Source organism: Canis lupus, chromosome 37 (assembly GCF_003254725.2).
Source record: "Canis lupus dingo isolate Sandy chromosome 37, ASM325472v2, whole genome shotgun sequence".
NCBI classification, from domain to species: Eukaryota; Metazoa; Chordata; class Mammalia; order Carnivora; family Canidae; genus Canis; species Canis lupus.
Window position 1 is genome coordinate 2,164,284 of NC_064279.1, and position 22,258 is coordinate 2,186,541.

A 22,258-nucleotide genomic window follows, 5' to 3' on the forward strand; every position below is an offset into this window, starting at 1 on the left:
ACTTTCTCCTCCCGGTGATTCTTCTGTGACAGTTTTCTATGTTCCCTTTGTTTTCTGTTCCCTCATAACTGGGCTTTGAGTTAAAGGCGTTCTGCAGACATTTAGAGGTTGTATTCTCTGCAAGAGCCCCAGAGGACACCCTCTGTGTTGTCGAGGAAAGACAGAGCCTTAATTTTAAACCCACTGAGTAATACGTTGGGCATCATTTTATGAAAATTGATGCAGCAAACTGAGACTTGTTTGAATAGACAGCCCCCTCCTCTTTGTAGAGATGTGGGCCATAAGACAAAATAAACAGAACATTCTCTAGACTGGCACTAGTGTACGATGTGATTAGGCCACTACATGGGGCAGAGGGATAGCCCCGGCCTTCGGGCCTGGGCAGTGATAACAGCCACGGGCATTTTCTCAGTCAGCAGGGTTTTCACGTACGCACACGTGGGGAGAACACTGACAAATGTGCATGTACCTGTATGTTTTCTGTTTTTTAGACCTTAGCACTAAGGTTAGGAACCATAAAATATTTTTAGGAATCGGGATTCCCTACTCGAATGGCCTTTCATACAGATTGCGGAGAGGCCCGCCTGGAGTCTGAGTTCACAGCTCTGAGACCTCCCGATACACCTCGCTTCCAAATGCTGTAGATTTTCTTCTCTGCCACTGCGCCCGCTGGTGGCATTCAGAGAGCTCCCGCGAGGGTCACTGGGCATCATTCTAGGACCATCACCGAATTGGTTGGATTCGGTAGCGTGCCAAGGTCTCAGCGGCGAGAGAGACGCAGAGGGAGGCGCAGAGGGAGGCGCCGAGGGCCACTGCCACGGGTTTTTTAGGCTGCGTTTTTACCCATTTGAGTTATGAAGATTTAACGTGTGAGTTTTTCTGAATATTTATTGGTTTACTCATCTGACCAAAATGTTGAGTGCCTCTCCTCTGCAAGTCCCAGTGACTTTCTTGGTGTGGACAATCTGTCCCCAAAAACGTAAATTTTGGCACATTAACTCTGTGCCTTCCTCTAGGGCGGAGATTATTTTTTTTTTTTGTTTTTGTTCACGGGGCAGAAGGGGTCTGTGATGAGTGTGAGTCTTAAAAGGGCCATGGTGGCGAGAGAGGCTTGGCCTTGAGAGTCTGGAGAGCAGAGACAGCCTCGTTTTCATTCCTACACCCTCTGCTGCTGGGCCAGCCCTGGCGGATTGTATGTACTCTGTAGCCAGGGGCTACCATACTCAGGAAGGAAATTGGGATAAATGTAATGATTTGCTCAAGGGGAACCTAGAAAAGTGCCTGCAAAACTCTTTTGGAGAAGAGAGGTCATATCAGGTTGGTCTCTAGGAAGGGTAGGAGCAGGATATTCTTAGCAGCGAGCCTGCAAATGACTAATTTCTTCTGCCTCTGAGTTTGAGAACTAGCAAGGATCTGGAGTGTTACTAGTGCAAACAGAATCACGCTTTGCCTTTTTTTCTAAAGCAGAAGATTTTGGATGATCACTTGCCTGTGTCTCCAAATAGAACCTAGACAGTCCAGCACTAGAGAGAACTGCCGAATACTAAAACGAACCTAAATGAAGAATTTCAGCTAGCAAGAGTAAAGTAGAGACCCATCTCTCTTTTCCTTTCTTCCTCGAGTATTTTAGATCTATGGAGCCCTTTCTTGTGGAGATAGGAATGTGCACTGACATAGGCATGCTTGGGTTTCAGGACTTGATTCTTAGTTTCTCAAAGTTGGGTCTCTAAGGACAGTGTCTTTATCAGATAACTCCCTCCCCCCCCCCGCCCCCGGCCGTTGCAGACGTCTGGTAATAAATACTAACTGCCTGCTTGCAGGTCCCAGTGTTTCTTTCTCTCAAATAATATGCGATCTGAGCACGTGACAGTCAGTGCAGCTACTTTCTTGTGGCCACCTTGCAGACATGTGACGTGGCTTAAATCCTTGAAGGCAGATGTTTGAGGGCTCTGTCTTTGAGTTAACTTTGGAGCTGTGCTTTTGTGGGGTGGAATGAGAGAGGAGCTGTAGCAGACCCCCTTCAGAGTGTTAGGGTCCTTTCTCTGGGTCAGCTCTGCAAGTTGAATCTTCTTGCACCAGAAGCATTGCTGTTGCATCATTTCCTGTGAAAGCGCTGGGCCGTGCTCTGCCAGAGTGGTGGCGAGCCAGGGAAGCTTGTCAGGAGGGAGGGACCCATTCACATTTTAGAAGGAGGAGGGGTACAGGGAAGCCAGCCTGAAGGCCGAGTGGCATATGTTATTTTTGGTTTACCCATTCTTATGTGGCCACTTTGAAGTCATCTAAAAAAGGCAAACATTTTAACATTAAAAGAAAAAAAAAACAACATGTGAAAAACAGTAACTACTGTGCGGAACAGACCTCCTGGCATCTTGAGCCCTCCTTACCTTATCATGGAGTCCTTTCCCTTGGGTGGGGACCAGAACTGGGGTAAGGGAGGGAGTGGGAATGAGAACCATCTGGAAGACACACCCAACAGGGAGTAGTCATCCTTTGTTTACAACCCTGGGTCTTCTCAGAGAGGGCTGTCAGTCATCCCAAGCCCAGAGCCTGCCCTTTAGGGGACCGGGGTGGGAAGTAAGGAGAGAAGGTCAGCCAGGAGGGGTTCTATCTCTATGATAGATTTGCCATCCTCTGATTTCCCCCTTCAATTACTGGGGGATTTTTGGTTTTGTTTTTTAAGATTTCTTTATTTTAGGGAGGGAAAGAGAGAGAGAAAGAGAGCACAAGTGGGAAGGGGCCTAGGAAGAGAATCTCAAGCAGACTCCCTGCTGAGTGTGGAGCCCAATGCAGGGCTCCATCCCAGGACCCTGATATCCTGACCTGAGCTGAAACCAGGAGTTAGACGCTTAACCAACGGAGCCACGCAGCCACCCCAGTCACTGAGTTTTTTAAAAAAATCAAGACAAGGATTTGGCTGTGTAATAATGGACTCATTTGTGTTCCTTATGGAAATCCAGAGGAAAGGTTTCTGCATTTTGTCTATGTCCTGAATTTGCAAACTTCATTTGAATAGATTTTAAACCCCATATTAAAACCCTGGGGAAGGGCAGCCCGGGTGGCTCAGCGGTTTAGTGCCCGCCTTGGGCCCAGGGCATGATCCTGGAGACCCGGGATCGAGTCCTACGTTGGGCTCCCTGCATGGAGCCTGCCTCTCCCTCTGCATGTGTCTCTACCTCTCTCTCTCTCTGTCTCTCATGAATAAATAAATAAAATCTTAAAAAAAAAAAAATCAACCCTGTGGGTGTGGGAGGGAAGGGAGCCTATGGGCCACTAGGATCACTTTAGTTCGGTCCAGACTCCTAGGAACTCCTCAGACACATGCCTAACACTTCTCTCTGTTGCCTGAACAATTTAACTGTGTGATACTTAAAATTGAGGGTACTCGAGACCCCTGGGTGGCTCAGCGGTTGAGCATCTGCCTTCGATTCAGGGAGTGATCCTGGGATCCTGGATCGAGTCCCGCATCAGGCTCCTTGCAGGGAGCCTGCTTCTCCTTCCGCCTGTGTCTCTGCCTCTCTTTTTGTGTTTCTCATGAATAAATAAATAAAATCTTTAAAAAAAAATTTGAGGGTACTCCATAGAACTGTAGTTCTGGAAGACAGGAATCATAGAGCCTTGCTTTGAGCTCTAACAAATTTTACTTTACAGAAACGAGCTTTGATACGCTTTGTTACAGAAACACATAAAAGCAAGACGTCAAATCTGGCTGCACTGAGGCTAGGATTAGGGATGGAGAAAGAGTCATTGGTATAAAAATGACATTATATTTTGATGGCTTGTGAAAATGTCTTGCCTGGATATAGAAGACCACTTTAAGAGTTACTGAAGCTCAGGCCAGAAATGAGGAGCTTGCCTAAGGCAATAGAAAATTGATAATGAGGAGGAGAGGAAGGGAGGTGGAGTTGAAAGGTATTGGGAACCTGGATTAAAGAGTCAAGGAAAACTTTAATTAAAAACAAAATTTGTCCTTGTACCAGTTGGCCTCATGCTTCAGGGAAAAGTTTTGTTGTTGTTGCTTTCAAGTAAGCCACATAGACCAAATGACTTGTCCTCACATGACTAGATTATTATCTAGTTAGATAGTACATGATTTCTCTACATGCTTAGTGAATAAATGAATATTGAATTCTCTTACAATTATTTCCAAAATGCTTCCTCTCTTGTGGTATGATGTGTATTTAGCTAGTAACCGGGAGTCTTATTATGATAATTTGTTTTTACCTATTCACTTCCCTTTCTCCATAATAATGTGTGCAAACCCAGATGTTTCATTGCGTATCCGCAGTGGCATGTATATATGTGCATGTGTCTGTTATCAGGCATCTCGCTAATATTTGTTGATTTCATTGAATTTTGCATCCACTCTATGAAATGGGGGCAGATCTCGCTTTCCAAAATGTAAATTGATTTGTGGCCTTGTCCTATAGCATGAACATGCAAACTCGGCCACAGCCGGCCTTTCCGGCCTTTATTGAGGGTCTGCTTCGTCCCAGACACCATACCCGGTGCTTTTATTTATTTATTTGTTTGTTTATTTATTTATTTTTAAGATTTATTTTTATTTATTTACGATAGAGAGAGAGAGAGGCAGAGACACAGGCAGAGGGAGAAGCAGGCTCCATGTAGGGAGCCCGACGTGGGACTCGATCCCGGGACCCCAGGATTGTGCCCTGGGTCAAAGACAGGCACGAAACCGCTGAGCCACCCAGGGATCCCCCTACCCGGTGCTTTATAAGCATCCCCCCCAACAGCTCCATACTGGAAGCACAGACCAGAGCTGGAAGAGGTTGGGAACCATCCACGACTGCCCCCTCCCTCTCCTCTGAGCATTAAAAAACAAACAACAAACCAAAACAGTGTGTACTTGGGGTTCCCATTCCGATGCCATCTCCATCCAGTGCCTTCTGTGAGAACCGCAGCCAGATTTCTCTGCCCTTCTTCAGTCCCTGGTGCCCAGCGGGCCCCCCAGCACAGCGTCCTCTACTGTCGACATGCATCCCTATGTCTCTCGCTTCTGCGGGAGGAAGGCTGGGCGCAGCTTCATGCATCCCGGGTGCACAGCGGGCACTGGGGGACGTCGGATCTAAACGAACAGGTTTACATTTGAGTGCTGTAAACCTGCAGGGTTCACGTCACCGAACAGACTGGACTTTTTGGAACGTTGATGCGAGAGATCAGAGAATCTGTGCCAAGTTAGACAAAGACACACTGAGTGACATAGAAAGTGGCGCATCTTTAGGCTCATAAATCAGTGAGGAACCTCTATCTGGAAAATCGGTTACCATCCTGAGAATTGGAAGTCATTCTCGTTACTTTAATGAATAAAATATGAAGGTCTAAGGGTAATTAGGAAGGCTTTTGGAGTAATTTCTCTTCGGATAAGTTTTTCCAGGATTTGGTTGCCTGTAAAACAGTCATAACAACGGACTATGAAATTAGTTGAAATAATCTATTTTTCCAAAAAGCTTAGAAACAGTTGTGTTGAGAATTTGTTTAGATTGTGTTTACCTTGGGCAGGAAAGGCTATTTTTTTATAGATTATAACTGCGTAATTATTTTTATGAGCCTTGGGTGATTGTTAGTATTCTTTTGTTAAAAGGTATACTAAAAATACTCAAGGGGCTTACTGAATTTGAATGAAGAGCCCAATTGTCTCTTTGTTCTTTCCTCTAAATCAGGTGTGTTTTGTTAATTTCTGGACAGGGGAAGTGACATAATTTCCTCTTTGCTGTCTGTGTCCTCCCAGTTTCTGGCCTTGCATATGTCCTGGAGTTCAGATTTTGCAGCTTTCCATGACATCCCTTTCTCCATAAAAGTCATTTTTTTCCTTTTCTGAGTGTCTTTAGGAGATTGCTGATGTGCTCATTACCTTCTCCCACCTCCATTTTGGGGGACTTCAGTGTCTTTCCTTTTAGATGTTAAGCTTCTGAGGACAGATTTTCTTAAGCATTGTCACCCATGCAGTGAGTACGATGCCTCTTATCTCATGGCTATCTGTGAACTTCCGGGGAACCCTGACCTTGTGGATGTTCTCTATCCTCCACACACACTTCCATTTTACTCATTAGGGGATCGGTTCACTCTTGAATAGTAGGAGCCATTCATTCTTCATTAATTTGTGAGATAAGGTCCTGCAGCAGCAAACACCGACGAAGTGGAATCAGCCTCCTTGCTTCTGGATGCTTGCCAAACCCAAAGCAGGATGCTACCCCACTGGAGGGCTTTCCCCCGTGGCATCTCATGCTCCGGGTACCATTTTCAGAAGGAAGTCGTGAGCTGCACAAGGAATTTGTGCTAAATTCCAAAGAGCAGCTTCCAGGCCCTGAAAGCAGATGTTTCCTCCTTGCTGCTTTCATATCTTAAGTCCAGTCCTTTTCCTTCCTGGCATAATGTAGTCTCTCTAAACCTCTTGTCTCTTCCTAATGCATATCTCCAGTACCTGGCCTTGGCAGTCCACCTTTGGAAAAGTTATCACCCCTTGGGCTCAGCCACCTTTGTTATCAGTCTCCAGAAGTGACTCTGGGCTGACTGGCCCTGGCCGGGATACCCATGGGGATCTGCATTGTGATTTTGATAATGGTGAGGTGCAGAGGGTCAGAAAAATGTGGGTATACCCTAAAGCTTCTTCATCACAAGAGGACCATAAATAAAATTTCTAGAATCTTGAAAGAAGATAACCTCTTAAGTGCTCATTATTATTTGTTTTGAATTATATTCCATAATTAGCTTGCGAACTTTTGAAAATAGCTTTGTTTGTGAATTCTAAGAAAAGTTCTTGTCCAGCTACACAGGTTTCTGCTTTTCCTTAAAACATTGTAACACAAGTGAATCATTCTATATAATCAAGATATTCAAATAATGTGATTTTTGTCAACTTAGTGATTACATTTCATTGTTAAAGATTAAAAATTATTTTTGAATGACCCATTAGGAAATAATGAAAGACTGGGTAGACGTTGTGACTGACCCAGGAAATCTATGGAGATTCACAAAAATACTGTGTAGGAGTCTATTCTTCAAAAGCCAATGTAATTATAAAGGAAGAAGAAACTTTTTGTGCCTATTTGTCATACCCTATTTTAAAGCTTGACTTCTGAGCTTTATTTGATACTTTACTTTTGTCACTTCAGAACAGATGTCATCTTAAAATGATTCGTCCCTGATGAGATTATTTCTGTTTTGTAACTAATAGGAACAAGCCCTTTCCAATTGTGTGGCCAAAAGAAAGCAGTGTGGCTACTCATGTTTAGAATGTACAAATGTCTATGAATTTAGAAAATTAAGCCTTGATAAAATATTCTTAACATGATTGTAGCTCATTTTTGTTTTTCTTCTTAAAAAGATTTTATTTATTCATTCATGAGAGACACAGGGAGAGGCAGAGACACAGGCAGAGGGAGAAGCAGGCTCCATGAAGGGAGCCTGATGAGGGACTCGATCCCTGGACCGTGGGATCACACCCTGAGCCAAAGGCAGATGCTTAACTGCTGAGCCACCCAGGTGTCCCTGTAGCTCAATTTTTAAAGATAATTAAGTCTCACCTGCTCTCTGCCATATGCCGTGTCATCACGTGGCATCCTTCTTATATAGCAACCAAGGACCTCTTCGAGTTTAAGTGTATTTTAAAAAAGTATAATGTAGTTTTTTTTAACCAATCATTTTGGCTTGGTATATCTTTTCTCATCTTATTTTCTTTCAGCCTACCTATATCTTCATATTTTTAAAAAAGATTTTATTTATTTATTCATGAGAGACACAGAGAGAGAAGCAGAGACACAGGCAGAGGGAGAAACAGGCTCCCCCCTGAGCAGGGAGCCCGATGTGGGACGCAATCCTAGGACTCCAGGATCATGACCTGAACTAAAAGCAGGTGCTCAACCTCTGAGCCACCCAGGTGCCTTATGTCTTCATATTTTAAGTGTGGTTCGTAGAGGCAACATGTAGTTGGATTTTGCTTTTATATCCATTCTGACATCCTCTGCCTTTTAATTCAAGTATTTTTGTCCATTAATACTTAATGTAGTATCAATATGGTTGAATTCAGGTCTACCATTTAACAGTTTATTTTCTGTTTGTACCCTCTGTGTTTATCCTTCTTTTCCAGCCCCCCCCTTTTTTATTATTTACTTATTTTTTTAGAATTCCATTTTGTTTTTTTTAGTTATTTTGTAGGTCTTGTGTTATTATTTTAATCATTGTTCCAGGTATTATAATATATTTTACAGGACTGTTACTGAGTTAATAATATACAACTTTATTATGAAACAGAAGAACGTTGCAGCCATGTAGGTCCATTTACCACCCAACTCCCCCTCAACCCTGTGCTTTGTTTTTCATATTCTTTCCTTTTTTTGCTTCATAGTGTACATTTTGCCCATTGATATTTATTTTGAGCAATGGCTTATTTTTGTTCTCTGACTCCTGTTGCTCTGAGGCTTCAATTGTGAGAAATGCTTTCCGATAATGTGGCTCTGAGGGGATAACTATAGTGTGGAGATGTGTTAATTTACCATGTTTATGCTGGCATAGGACGATAATGCCATAAAACTTTCCAGGATAAAAAGTTAGAGTTCCCTGAAATAAAACTACAAAGGCTTACTTTTCCTGAAGTCTTCCCTTCAGAGGTGAACGTCTGGTGATAGAGCATGATACTCATGTAACAAGCATAATACTAACGTGGCAAAGTGATACTTTTCAAGTAGGTGAACATTTTCTGACTTAAGAATATGTGGTGATGATTGATGTACAGATACAGGCGATGGTGTTTTATAAGTAGAGCCAACATTGTGCCTTTCCTCAAAAATAAGCAGACAAATGAACAAACCTCATGGTTTCCATGTAGAGTGCACCACGCATGGTTCCCTTCCCTTTTTTCCTTGTCCTTCTTGTGGACTGTCTCAGCCCCTGATCAGATTCAAATGAGGTTAGAAATTGGTGGAACACATGGGGATGAGGAATCTTTAAAAAAACGTGGTTTTTTTTGTGTTACATAATTTCAGAAAAACCCAGTTTTTAGAGCTGAGCCAGAGCTAGGAAGTAAAGGAATAAAGAGTTGAGATTTGTAGATCTCAGTTGCAGATGAGAATTTCGAGACTGGCTGTCTTAAGAGGGGATTAAAGTCAGAAGCAGAATTTCCCTAGTGTGATTCTAAAGTTATTCTAGAATTCAGGGTTGAATGAAAGGGAATACCGTTTTGAGAGGTTCCTAAGAAAATGACATGAAAGAAATCAGTAGAAACAGTTACTTAAATTCAAGAAAAGTTTCCTGAGACAAATTTTGTTCTGTTAAACTTTGGCCCACGGAGATGACAAACTAACAAAATGGATTAGACTGCTTCGGGGAAAGATCTCAAGCAACTCTTATGGGAGATCCAGAGAGAGTGAAAAATAGAAGTCTGCTGGGAAGCACATAAGCTTTAGGTGGTGGCGGTGATGTATGTGCTGCGACGTCTTTCCTGCTTTGCATTGTAGATGAAATGAACTTAGAAAGGAAAACTATAGGGTAGAGAGCCTGAAGTTTTGGAGAAAGAAGCCCGGCCCTCACCTTTGATGACTTTGAAAGCAGAACCGCTGCGGAGATGAACATTTTTGAACAGAAAGGAGATGGGGGAGGAACATAAATTCTGGCTAGATAATTTTGAACATGCAACCCAACATTCCGCCCTGACAGAAAATGACAGATAAGCCCCAAACCAAACTCCTAAAACCAAAAAGCAATAAATAATGGCCATTTGGGGATGTGCAGGGAGCTTACCTGGTGTTGGGGGGCGTTTGCACCCAACGAACGGAACAGCCATGTGGCTGACCTGGGAATGAAGGGGAGACTTGCTTTCAAGTGTCAGGCCATCTCTATTCTTAGCGCTCAAGTAGAGGACAGAAGTGGATGGAACCGCGCCCTTGATGTGGTTGCCTAAAACCCGTGCTTGCCCCTGTGCTGTCGTCATCGCGTTAGAATAAGCCACTCATTTCTGTGTGCGGTAAATAACAATGCTGACATGCTCACAAAATAATGTGAAGCATATGGATCACAAGTGTTTTTAAGTAAGAATTTTTCTAAAGATTTATTTAGGGTCCTTAATTATAGAGTGGTTTGGAAGGCTGGCATGCATGTGGTTTCAGTTTATAGTTATAAATGTTGGCCTTGGTGATGGGTACGTGCTGATGTTGCCAGAGACAGAAAGAACAAGACCGGGAGCAGGGCTTGTGTCCTCCATTGCCTGCCCTTTAGTCATTTTTTTAAAAAATGAGTCATGATCTGCGTTTACACGAAGTAAGTATATGATCACAGTTCTACTGTGCTGGGGATGGGTGTGCCCGTAGTCCAAGCTAATTTTTCCAGTGCTTCAGTAAATTTTCATGGCACTTTGAAATCAGTGGCTGTCTAGAGTCACGAAAGGATAACTCTCCCTTTTGGCCTTTATATTAAAATTTACTCCATTAGATGAGTCGAGCCCAGACTGGGGGGGCGGGGCGGGGACAGTAGTTAAGTATTTCTGTCTGGACAGACAAGAAAAAACTAAGCGTTCAGCTTAAGTGCTTTGATGTGAAATAAACCCGTGGCAGGGTCATTTGGTGATCTCCTAAAGCCTGGTCTGTGTGTGTGTGTGTGTGTGTGTTACGTCCACATACACACTCAACACACACAATCATATGTCCTTATTCATGTTAGAAGTAATTTTGCATCATTTGGGATCTGCTGATGGTGTAATATATAAACCTAACTGGCAGTCTCCGGAGCATAGGAAAGGTGTAGGTTAACGACCCACGAAGGTGGTGAATACGTATTCGGAAAAGTTCATTTGTATCCGCCATAATGTATTTTCCTGCATTTCTTGCTACTGATGATAACCCTAGTGGCCTCTCCACACTGTTGTCTGGAGGTGAGAGGAACGGGAGAGGGCGTGAGGCTAATTAGAAACCTAAGCGCTGCTTTTCTTTCCTGCACGCAGGTCGTAAGTGATGAATTTCCCGATTACCATTCTATGGGCCTCACTCCGGTAGTGGCTTTGTCAGTGCTTGGAGACAATTCACTCATTCATCCGTCCACCGTCCTAAGTACCGACGGTGTCTTAGGTTTGTGACTGCAGGATGGCACAAGGATTAATTAGACAGAAAGGCTGTGCCCTAGAGGAGCTTACATTCTGGTGAGGGATCAGAAGATGGGTGCATTCCTAATTGTAACACACAAAAATTGCACACGTTCATTTAGGGCTTTATAACATGTAAAGAGCTTTTATATACTTTTATTTAGCCTTCTTAGCTAAAGTTTGTGGCTCCATTCTTCAGTCTGTACACAAAGAAACTGCCCTTCGGCCAGGGCGAGTGACTTGCTCAAGGTCAGGTGGGTGGTGGGTTGTGGATCTGGGGCCCAGACAATCCTACGCAGGTGCCTTGGCTCCTGGTCACTGTGTCTTGCTTTCCCTGGTGCACACGGGGGCGAGCTTGTTTTCACCTGGGGGCATCAGAGAGCAGGAGAGCGTAGTCTTGGGGGTGAGCAAGGTGCTGGTTAGATAGGGAGTGGCTGAGAGGGATTTGAAGGCAGAACAAGAGCTGTGTACTGGCCATGGAAATAGGCTAGAGCCACCTGCTACACAAAAATATCCCCTATGCTAGATATTTCCATTATTTTTTCTCTCTTTTTTCTTATTCATACACTGGTTCAATACATGCATTTAGAATATACTTCTTACGGGCAAGGCATTGGATTTGTTGAAATCATGGTTACGGAATAAGGCTCATCGTGGTGGCCGTCCGAGGGTCCCCCACAGGAGTCCACCTAGAAGATAAGATCACAAGTAGTCCTCAGGGGATGCGACAAGAGGGGCCGAATGTGGTGACAGTATTTCTGGGTCCAGGTTACGACTTTCCCGGGAAGGGCATCACGGACGGACAGGTCACGTCCCGTCTCAGGCTGAGTTGGATCATTCTCTAGGGAGGCTAACCCTTACTTCATACGAGTGTCTTAAGGAGCGAGTCTAATGATGACTATGAGGTCACCTTGTCCTGGCACATTGGAGGTGCCCCGTGGATTGTCCGTGTCAGTGGCACCACGTGCTTTCTCAGGAGAGACCAGTCACGGGCCGAAAGGCTCTCGGTGGTCCGGTTGGCCGCGGTTGGCCGCGTTTCAGCTCCGTAGCCCGCCCCGGCCTCCGGGCTGGCCTGTGCACCTGTGCGGCCCCGTCCGAGGTGCGGCGGCAGGAAGTGTCGGCTCTGGCTCCGCCGTGTTACCCCGGCGCCGTGACCTTGGCGTGCTGGCCTCTCGTGCTGCAGTTTCGTCACCTGGAAATGGGACTAATAAGAATTTATTCTTTAAAAAATTATTTTTTGAAAGATATTTTATGTATTTGAGAGAGAGAGAGAAGGTGAGAAGAGATGGTGAGCAGACAGGGAAGGGCGGGGGGGAGCAGGACACCGCCCCCCCCCGGAGCAGGGAGCCCGACGTGAGCTCGACCCCAGGCCCCGGGGATCATGACCTGAGCTGAAGGGAGACGCTCAGCCACTGAGCCACCCCGGCGCCCCTAATAATTTATTCATGGAGGTTCTGTTAAAGCGAGATGTGGGATGCTTAGTGCCTGAGGCCCCGAGCCTCGCTAGTGTGCGTGGAGGCCGGCTCTTCCGCCGCCGCCCCAGGCCCGCTCTTGCCCGCAGGTGTCCTGGCTCCTTGCCCGCCGGGCGCTGTCTGTCTGTCCGTCTGGCCCCCCGCTGCTCTGCCCGCGCCCTCCCGAGCCGGGCCTGACGCCTCTCCACCGTCACATCCCCGGCGTGTTGTCTGCGCAAGGCCCTCTGGGCCAGGACCCGTGGCAGGTGCCTCCCAGAGGGGCTTCCCGGGCTCAACACGGTGCCGGGCCGAGCGGCCAGAGCGAGCTGCAGGCGGCCAGAGGGCGGGGCGAGGCCCGGGGCCCGGGGGCAGCAGCGCCAGGACGTGCTCCCTCCCCCCCGCCCCCCGGCCCAGGCCCGGGCCCACGCTCCGCCTGGTGTCCGGGGAGGCAGCAGCTCTGTATTTAGCTGAAGCAGATGCTGATAGCAGCTATTTGGTATTTGATAGCATTTTTATAATGTTTGACAATTTTTCTCATTGTTTGGAAACACCAGCATGTCTGTTCTGCAAACCTCTACGTCACCCACTTTTGGACATACGGTGTCACGTTTTCCCCTTGGTTCTCTGAATTGCCCAGATTCTAATAAAATGAACCTTAGGTATCACACGTGCGTGCAATAAAGCGTGTCTTCAGAGCACAGTAAGTCGGTACCTTTCTAGAGAATGCCAGGAAACGGCGACATGGGCTGTAAGGTTGGATGGGCTTGTGCACTTCCTTTAAGAATTTGAAGGAAAGAAAAGCTGATGTCTCAGCTTCCTATCCCAAGCATATCAGTGTCCTCTAAATAGCCTCTAGTTACGTCTGATAAACGTGGTGACGAGCTGAATTTTAAGGACTTCTCTCCATTATCCCCTGCAGCTTTGCCCTGTCAGATGAAGCATACAGATCCCTAAGAGATCAAGATAAAGACCAGTGTATTCTCATTACTGGAGAAAGCGGAGCAGGAAAAACAGGTAAGGCCAGCATTGGACCACCTTCCTTCCTCCCCTGGGGAAGGTAGATGGTGCACAGGTGATGGCAGAGGGGAGAGGGCAGGTGGGGAGCTGCACAGGCCACCATGATGCCTCCTTTGCAGGAGGCTGATTAGGACCAGAGATGTCCCCTGGGAAAGACTTCCATCTGTCGCATGAAGATACAGGTCCCTATCCAAGGGCTTTGTCTATATGGGAGTCTGTTCTGGATTCCGGATCTACCCTCATGCAGTCTGAGTGCTTCAAGGTCCTTTATCTTTCCTCCCGAGGCACCAGACCTCGGAAGCCCTACCACTTCTCTGATGAATGGCAGTTTGGGCTTTGGGAGGCTACAGGCACATCTTACCTCTGCTAAGGAGTGAGGAGGGTATATACCAGAAAAATGCATAATTTCACTCTAGAGTAAAGTCTTCGAAGCCCAAGGAATTGAGATTTTTCCATATATTTTTAGACGGGCTAGCAACCTCCCCATGAAACAATGAATGAAAAGATCATTGAAATGAATGAAATGATCGAAATGAATGAAAAGATCGTGCTTTTTTTTTTTCTTGTGCGTTTAATAAAAACGGTTGGTATGATTGATGCTCTTAAGTGAAAAGGTGATCTTACACATGATGCCCAGCTACCTGGAAAAAAAAATTCAGAAGAGCTGTGCTCTCTGCATCCAAACTTGGGTGGGTTAAACCTGAGTTTCTCTGATGGAACTGATGAGTCCCTGAAGGACGAGGATGGTGAGGGGGATGGTATTTTCACAGCTGTAAAATGTTCTTGTTTTATACACAAGACTCTGATGATTCTACTAGTTTGCCAAAATAGGATTTAAATGTTTATATTTGTTTGGCTATGAAGTGATCAAGTAGCATACTTTGATTCTCTCATTATTAAGTGAAGAAAATTGCCCATAGTTTTAGTTTTAGTCAACTGACTGAAATGGATGTTTTATTCATGAGCCCCTCCTAAGATTTGTGCCTTTATTATTTTTTTCAAATATTTTATTTATTTTTTTCAAATATTTTATTTATTTATTTATTTATTTATTTGAGAGAAGAAGAGAGAGAGAGAGCGCACGTGTACACACGTGCAAGCAGGGTCAGGGGAAGAGAGGGAGAAGCAGGGAACCTGATGCAGGACTCGATCTTAGGACTCTAGGATTATGACCTGAGCCGAAGGCAGACACTTAACTGACTGAGCCTCCCAGATGCCCCAGATTTGTGCCTTTGAAGTCTTACCGTCTGCTTTGAAATGGCTCTTCTGCGCCTCTTCCTTTTTCCGCTTTCTTTTCCGAGTACCTCCTTCCTGCCCCCCAGTGTAGCTGAAGAAGGTAGATAAGTGTATTCAACTCCCTTCCTAGAGCCCTTTAGAGACACAGTAAGTACATGCCTTCTTTGCAAGGTTGTGTAGGTTCTAGGCTCCGGGTGGGCAGAAATGGAGAGGAAACGACTGGCACATAAGAGTGGAAAGTAGTAGAAAGCATAGTCTCATAAATGGAAGGGATTTTGGTTGTACACCGCCTACCGTAGGGTCCTTCCCATAGAACAGCCAAACTCCTTTCTTTTGTAGTGACGGAGGAGGGCTCGCTGCTTTGGGAAGCGGACTGCTAAATTTTCCATGCGGGTTCAGCCAACACAAGTTCATTCTTACCTAGAGTTGGACTTTGCCTCTACCTCGTGGTCTTACCTCTTTGCAGTCTGGAATCTTACCCACTTAGTGTGCTGTCTTTGCTACGAGGCACTCAGTTATTTGAAGTCCTCCATCATGTCTTCCTCTGGCTAAACATACCCTGTCTTCAGAAATTTCCTATGTGATGCACATTCATTTATTCATTCATCCAGGAAATAAAACGTTTTAAAGATTGATTGATTGATTTTAGAGGGGGGTGAGGAGGGACAGAGGGAAAGGGAGAGGATCCTCAGGCTGACTTCGACCAAGCACAGAGCCTGACACGGGGCCCCATTCCAGGACCATGACCCGAACCAAAACCAAGAATTGGCCACTCCACTGACTGAACCACCCATGCGCCCCCAGGAAATAATTTTTGAGAACCCATAGGAATACTAATAAGGTGAAAGGTGTTGTACTGAGTAGATACACTGTGAGCTAGACACCAGGCTTGTCCCTGTGAAATGTGCAGTCTAGTGGAGGAGATAGACAGTGGCTCTGTGTCACATACAGGTGTACACAGTCTGTGTACTACATCTATACGTACACATACATTGTATGGATGCGTGTGTACACGTAGTTCATATGCAAAATGTTAAGTGTAATGACGGAAAAGCACAAGGTGCTAAAAGAGCATATAATAGGAGGATGAGATCTCATTCTCAAATCCCTCACTATCACAGTCTTGTTACTCTGGAATGATCTCTTTTTGTTAATAACGCTTCATAAAATTACATTGCAAGAAGAGAGACGCAGTAAATACTTCAAGTTTGGTCTTGGATATGGTGGGACTATACCCTCTTAATATGGATACCAGACTTCTGTTATATAGCACACGTATGACACCATTCCAGTCTTTTCATCAAGCACGATACTGTAGGTTTTTTCGTATGACCACTTCTGTTAGGTCAAATATGCTCAATCTAGTATTGTCCAACAAGGTTATTTTAAACTTAAGTGTAGGATCTTTTATTTATTTTTATGAATTTTAGACTATAGTTATAGCCTCTTGGGAAACTGACAAATTCTGAGTTTTGACAAAACTGTCAGAATTTTGACAAATTTGGATTCTGTTCCCTCCCATAGAACCACTGCCTTGCCACTGGGTAGTAACAATAGCTACTCTACAGAAGTACTTACATTGCGCTGGGCATTGTGCTTTAGCAGATTATATGTCTAAGTGTTCTTCTTTCCCTCATTTCTATTATGGGGAAATTGAGCCACAGAAAGGTTAACCAACTTTCCAAACTTCTCAGTGAGAAAGTGGAAGGGGGCGTCTGGGTGGCTCAGTGGTTGAGTGTCTGCCATTGGCTCAGGTCATGATCCCGGGGTCCTGGGATCAAGTCCTGCATCAGGCCTGTCTCTGCCTCTCTCTGTGTCTCTCATGAATAAATAAATTAAAATCTTAAATTAAAAAAAAAAAGTGGCAGAGCTGGGGTTTTGAACACAGGTAGGATGTATAGCTCTAGCTTGTATACATAGCTCTAGCTTGTATAGTCCCTACTTGTCTTAGTCATTTCAGCCCGATTTAACAAAATACTATAGACTGAATGGCTTAAACAACACATTTATTTTTCATAGTCCTGGAGGCTGGGACCTCCAAGATCAAGGGGCCTGCTGATCTGGCTTCTGGTGAAACCCTCTCTCTGTGTCCTCACATGGGAGAGAGAAAAAGAGAGGGAATGAATGAGAATGAGATAAGGACACTAATCCCATCATTGGAAGTTTTTGAGTTTTGGGGGAACCTCCGTACTGTTCTCCATAGTGGTTATACCAATTTACATTCCCATCAATGGTGGACAAGGCTTTCCTTTTCACCACATTTTCTCCAGCACTTGTTACCTTCTGCTTTTCTTGATAATAGCCATTCTAACAAGTGCGAGGTGATCTCTCACTGTTGTTTTGAATTGCAATTTTCCTGATGATTGGTGATGGGGAGCACATCCTCAGGTACCTGTTAGCCATTTGAATATCTTATTTGGAAAAATACCTATTCGAGTCCTTTGCCTATTTTTACTTCAGATTATTATTGTTATTTATTGCTATTGAGTTCTAGGAGTAACTTATATATTTTAGATATTAACCATTTATCAGATAGATAATTTGTCAAGTATTTCTTGCATTTTATAGGTTATGTTTTCATTTATTGATTTGTTATTTGACTCTACGGAAGCTTTGTAGTTTGATGTAGTCCCATTCATTTATTTTTGTTTGTTTGTACTTTGCATGTCATAGCCAAGAAATCATCGCTAAGACCAGTATCAAAGAGTTTTTGCCTTATGTTTTCTTTTATGATTTTTATGGTTTCAGGTCTTATAGTTAAGTCTTTAATCCATTCTGAGTTGCTTTTTGTGAGTGGTATAAGATAGTGTTCAGTTTTATTCTTTTGCATATGAGTATCCAATTTTGCCAACACCATTTATTGAAAAGACTGTCTTATCCCCATTGAGTATTCTTGGCTCCCTTGTTAAATATTGGTTGGCTGCATATGCATGGTTTTATTTCTGGACTCTCTATTCTGTTTCTCGGTCTACGTGTCTGTTCTTATTCAAGTACCATACTATTTTGATTACTGTAGTTTTGTAGTGTTTTGAAATCAGGAATTGCAGTGCTTCCAGGTTTATTCTTCTTTCTGAAGATTGCTTTGCTTATTTGCAGTCTCTTGTAGTTCCATTTGAATTTTAGGATTGTTTTTTTCTTTTTCTGTGAAAAATGCCGTTGGAATTTTGATAGCGATTACATTGAATCCATAGATTACTTCAGGTAATATGGGCATTTTAATACTTATTTCTTTCAATCTATGAACATTGGATATTTTTCCATTTATTTGTGTCTTCTTTCATTTTCTTTCATGAGTATCTTATGTTTTCAGTGGAGAGATCTTTCACCTCCACGGTAAATTTATTCATAAGTATTTTATTGTTTCTGATGCTATTGTGAATAGGATTGTTCTATTTCTTTTCCAGATACTTTGTTGTTAGTATGCAAAAGTACAACTGATTTTTGTATGTTTATCTTGTATCCTGAAACTTCACTAAATTAGTTTATTGATTCTAACAATTCTTTTGGTGTCTTATTTAGAGTTTTCTATATATAAGATCATGTCATTTATAAACAGAGACTTCTTTCCTTCAGACTCCAATGTCTTTTATTTCTTTTCCTTGCATAATTGCTCTGGCTAGGACTTCCACTACTATGTCAAATAAGAGCGGTGAAAGTGGTCAACCTAGTCTTCTTTCTCATCTTAGAGGAAAAGCTCTCAACCTGTCACCATTGAGTACAACGTTAGCTGTGGGCTGGTCATTTATGGCCTTTTCTATGTTGAGGTCATTCCATCTATACCCAAATAGTTGAGAGTCTTTATCATGAAAGGATGTGTAATTTTGTCAAGTGTCTTTTTGCATCTATTGAGATGTTCCTATGATTTTTATCTTCCGTTAATGTGATATATCGCATTTATTGATTTGCTTATGTTGAACCATCCTTGCATCTCAAGGATGATACCACTTGATCATGATGTATGAGTCTTTTTTTTTAAAGGTTTATTTATTTATTTTTAGAGAGAGAGAGAGTGTGTGTGTGTGTGTGAGAGAGAGAGAGAGAGAGAGAGGAGGGGCTGAAAGAGAGGGAGATATTCCTAAAGCAGATTTCCCACTGAGTGTGGAGCCCAACATAGAACTTGATTCCAGGACCCTGAGATCATGACCTGAGCCAAAATCAAAAGTCAGATGCTCAGCTGACTGAAGCATTCAGGCACCTCAGCATATGATCCTTTTAGTAAGCTCTTGAATTCAGTTTGGTAGTATTTTATTGAGAACTTGGCTTCTGTGTTCATAGGGATATTGATCTATAGTTTTCCTGTAGTATCCTTATCTGGCTTTGGTATCAGGGTTATGTTGGCTTTGTAAAATGAGTTTGGAAGTGTTATCTGTTTTTCAGTGTTTTGGAAGAGTGAGAGGGATTGGTGTCAATACTCCTCTAGATGTTTGGTAGAATTCAACAGTGAAACCATCTGATTTTGGGTTTTTCTTTTGGGAGAGGTTTTTGATTATCAATTCAATCTTAATTTGTTGTTGATCTTTTTACATTTTCTATTTTTATGATTCAGTTTTGTATGTTTTTAGAAACTTACCTATTTCTTCTGGGTTGTCCAATTTATTGGTACGTGATTGTTCATAATAGCTTCTTAAGGTTCTTTGTATTTATATGGTATTCATTGGATGTCTCCCTTTTCATTTATAATTTTATTTATTTATTTCATTTAAAATTTTATTTATTTATTTATTTATTTCATTTATAATTTTATTTACTTCTCTTTTTTTTCTTGGTTAGTTTGGTTAGAGGTTTGTCACTTTGGTTTACCTTTTCAAAGAATCATCTCTTAGTTTTATTAATCTTTTCTGTCATTTCCCAGTTCTGTTTCATTTATTTCTGCTCTAATGAGTATTATTATTTCACTCCTTCTGCTAACTTTGAACTTAATTTGTTCTTCTTTTTCTGATTCCTTGAGGTGTAAAATTAGGTTTATTTGAAATCTTTCTGTATTCTTGATGTATACATTTATGACTATAAACTTTCCTCCTAAAAGTTGCATCTCATAAGTTTTGATAAATTGTTTTTCCATTTTCATTTGTCTCAATATATTTCTTATATAAACATCTTAATGTTTCTGTTGCGCTACAATAAATGTCACATCCATTGCACTTGCTGCATAAGGTTCTGCGTGATCTAGTCCCTACCTACTACTGCATCTTAGTCTCATGCTTCTCTCCTTTTCAATAATTGTAGCTTGTGCTGCTTTTCTTTAAAAGTTTTGTTTTTTGTTAGTGATAGACAGTATTTCATTATTTAGTTTCCCATCCCTTTTTAGATCTGAATCTCTGGGTATCGGCTCTTAACCTCTATTTGCTCAGAAATTTGTGAGATATTTAGCTGTTCAGAACCCTCTCTTTATGGTAGATACTTTAAGAGGATACTGGTGTCTTGGGAGAAAATTTTCCCTCTCCTCTGTCACTAACCATTTCTTTCTTATGAATTTAACTCTTTGAAGTAGTACAGCTTCCTGTTTGTTTCCAAGTTGACCAATGGAAATGGTAGCAAGGCAAGTTAATAAAAACTATGTCCCTTGACAGGAGGCCTCTGTATTGGTGTGTCTCATGCCACCTATACCCCGGTCCTTTTTACTGTTACCTACAAGCCTATTCACTTCACATCTTTCTTTTAATTGTGAGGGAGGAAGAGATGAAAATATTCCTAAGGCTATTAATTTTTTTAGGTTTCTACTTATTCTTCACCATGACTAAAGATACATTTTTTTGAGGGCCCGATTGTATCACTTTGTTCTTGAGTCATCAGAAGTGGGTTGTGGTCACGGGCTTCATTGGTATTGGCCAAGTCTTCATCTTCTCTGGAACATAGATTCCAAGAAGAAAACACATCCACTAATTAGCTATGTCAGTGCTTGACTGCCTCCTTCTCAGAGAGCTGTAAACTGCACTGCTCCCTCCTGCAGTGAGATTCCATCTCCTGGTGGCCTCATGCATCTTCCTTATTGAAAAGCTAAGTGGAGGTTGTTGGTTTCAGAGGGGTTGGTCTTCATTCTTTCCTGAAAAAAACAAAAACATCTCATTTCCCTGGTAGAAATCTAGTGGGATGGACTTCATTCTTCTTGTCTGTAGTTTTCTCATCTTTTGATGTTTTGTTACATAATAACTTGTCCTTTGGGTTTCAGTATCCTACTCACCACTTGGAATCCTTTTTTCCCTATCATCCTCCCTGGATTTAGTCCTTCCTAGGATTCCGTTAGGCTCTGTCATAAGAACAGACAGCTGCTGCTTCTTCCCTCCTCCAGTAGGGCCATTCTGTTGACAGTGCACAAGTCCAGGTGCTGCTTCAGACGGGAAGCTGAAGAAGGAGGGGAGGGTACCACAGCCCTTCTAGAGCAGTGCTTCTCAAAACCTTCCACCATGAAACATCAGGCTCTCTTCCCCACATTTGTTCCTGGCTGATATCAGAAAAATAAAAGAAGACATAGAAAATCCAATCTCTAATTGTTTTTAGTTAAAAAGACTAAATAAATGACCAAAGTGCTATGAAAACTTAAGGAAGCCTATTCTCCTGTGTAGACGGGCAATAGTCCATGGACCTACCAACTGTGAGCAGTGCTGGGTTTTGGATCAGACTTTCAATAGCACTGCCTACGGGTCATTCAATGCATTTGTCTTATTTTCGAGCTACAGTGATTCCTGGATCTTGTGATTCTTTGTCTGTCCATTATCATTAAACCGCCTAGTGCTGGGAGGTGGACCCTAGTCCTGAGAGCTGCTGTTTTTCAATATTCACTCAATTATACTCTTTTTTATTTTTTTAAAGATTTTTATTTATTTATTTATGCATTCGAGACACACACACACACAGAGAGGCAGAGACACAGGCAGAGGGAGAAGCAGGCTCCATGCAGAAGCCTGATGTGGGACTTGATCCTGGGTCTCCAGGATCACACCCTGGGCTGAAGGTGGCGCTAAACCGCTGAGCCACCCGGGCTGCCCTCAATTATACTCTTTGGTAACTGCTAATAAGCTCTTCCTTTTCATTTATAGATCCTAACAGCATCTCCTACTTCTCCATCCACAGGGACATTTAGTGCTTCACTTATTATTCCATCTTTGTCTACTTTCCTTTCATTTTGAAAACAGTGATACAAAAATTGCCTCAGATTTTATTATGATTTTAATTGTCATGAGACTATCCATTTGAGCACAGCATAGAATTTACATATTGATTTGCGTAAGTAATTTCGTGGAAATTACTTACGGGAAAATGAAATGATGGCAGATAATACAGAGATTGCAGCATGGTAGTATGGGGAATTTGGAGAGGGGGGTTTGGTCAGTTCTGTGAGGAAGAGGGGTGCCACGCCGCTTTTGAGATGTCACATTATCTTGGCCACTAAAATTGTTTTTGAGGACACCTAGTCCTTAAAAATTTTTGTTAGTAATTAAATGAAAGAAGAAGAGAACTAACATTTATC

The 22,258-nt window shown here is 42.8% G+C and overlaps 1 protein-coding gene across 6 annotated transcripts in view; it reads left to right on the forward strand.

Moving 5' to 3' along the window:
• MYO1B (myosin IB) overlaps positions 1-22,258 on the forward strand; it is a 175,829-nt gene that overhangs the window by 69,522 nt on the left and 84,049 nt on the right. For all 6 annotated transcript variants that reach the window (XM_035710833.2, XM_049106459.1, XM_049106461.1 and 3 more), the window contains one exon: positions 13,457-13,551. In XM_035710833.2, coding sequence (XP_035566726.1) covers positions 13,457-13,551 — 95 coding nt within the window. The remainder of the gene's footprint in view (positions 1-13,456; positions 13,552-22,258) is intronic.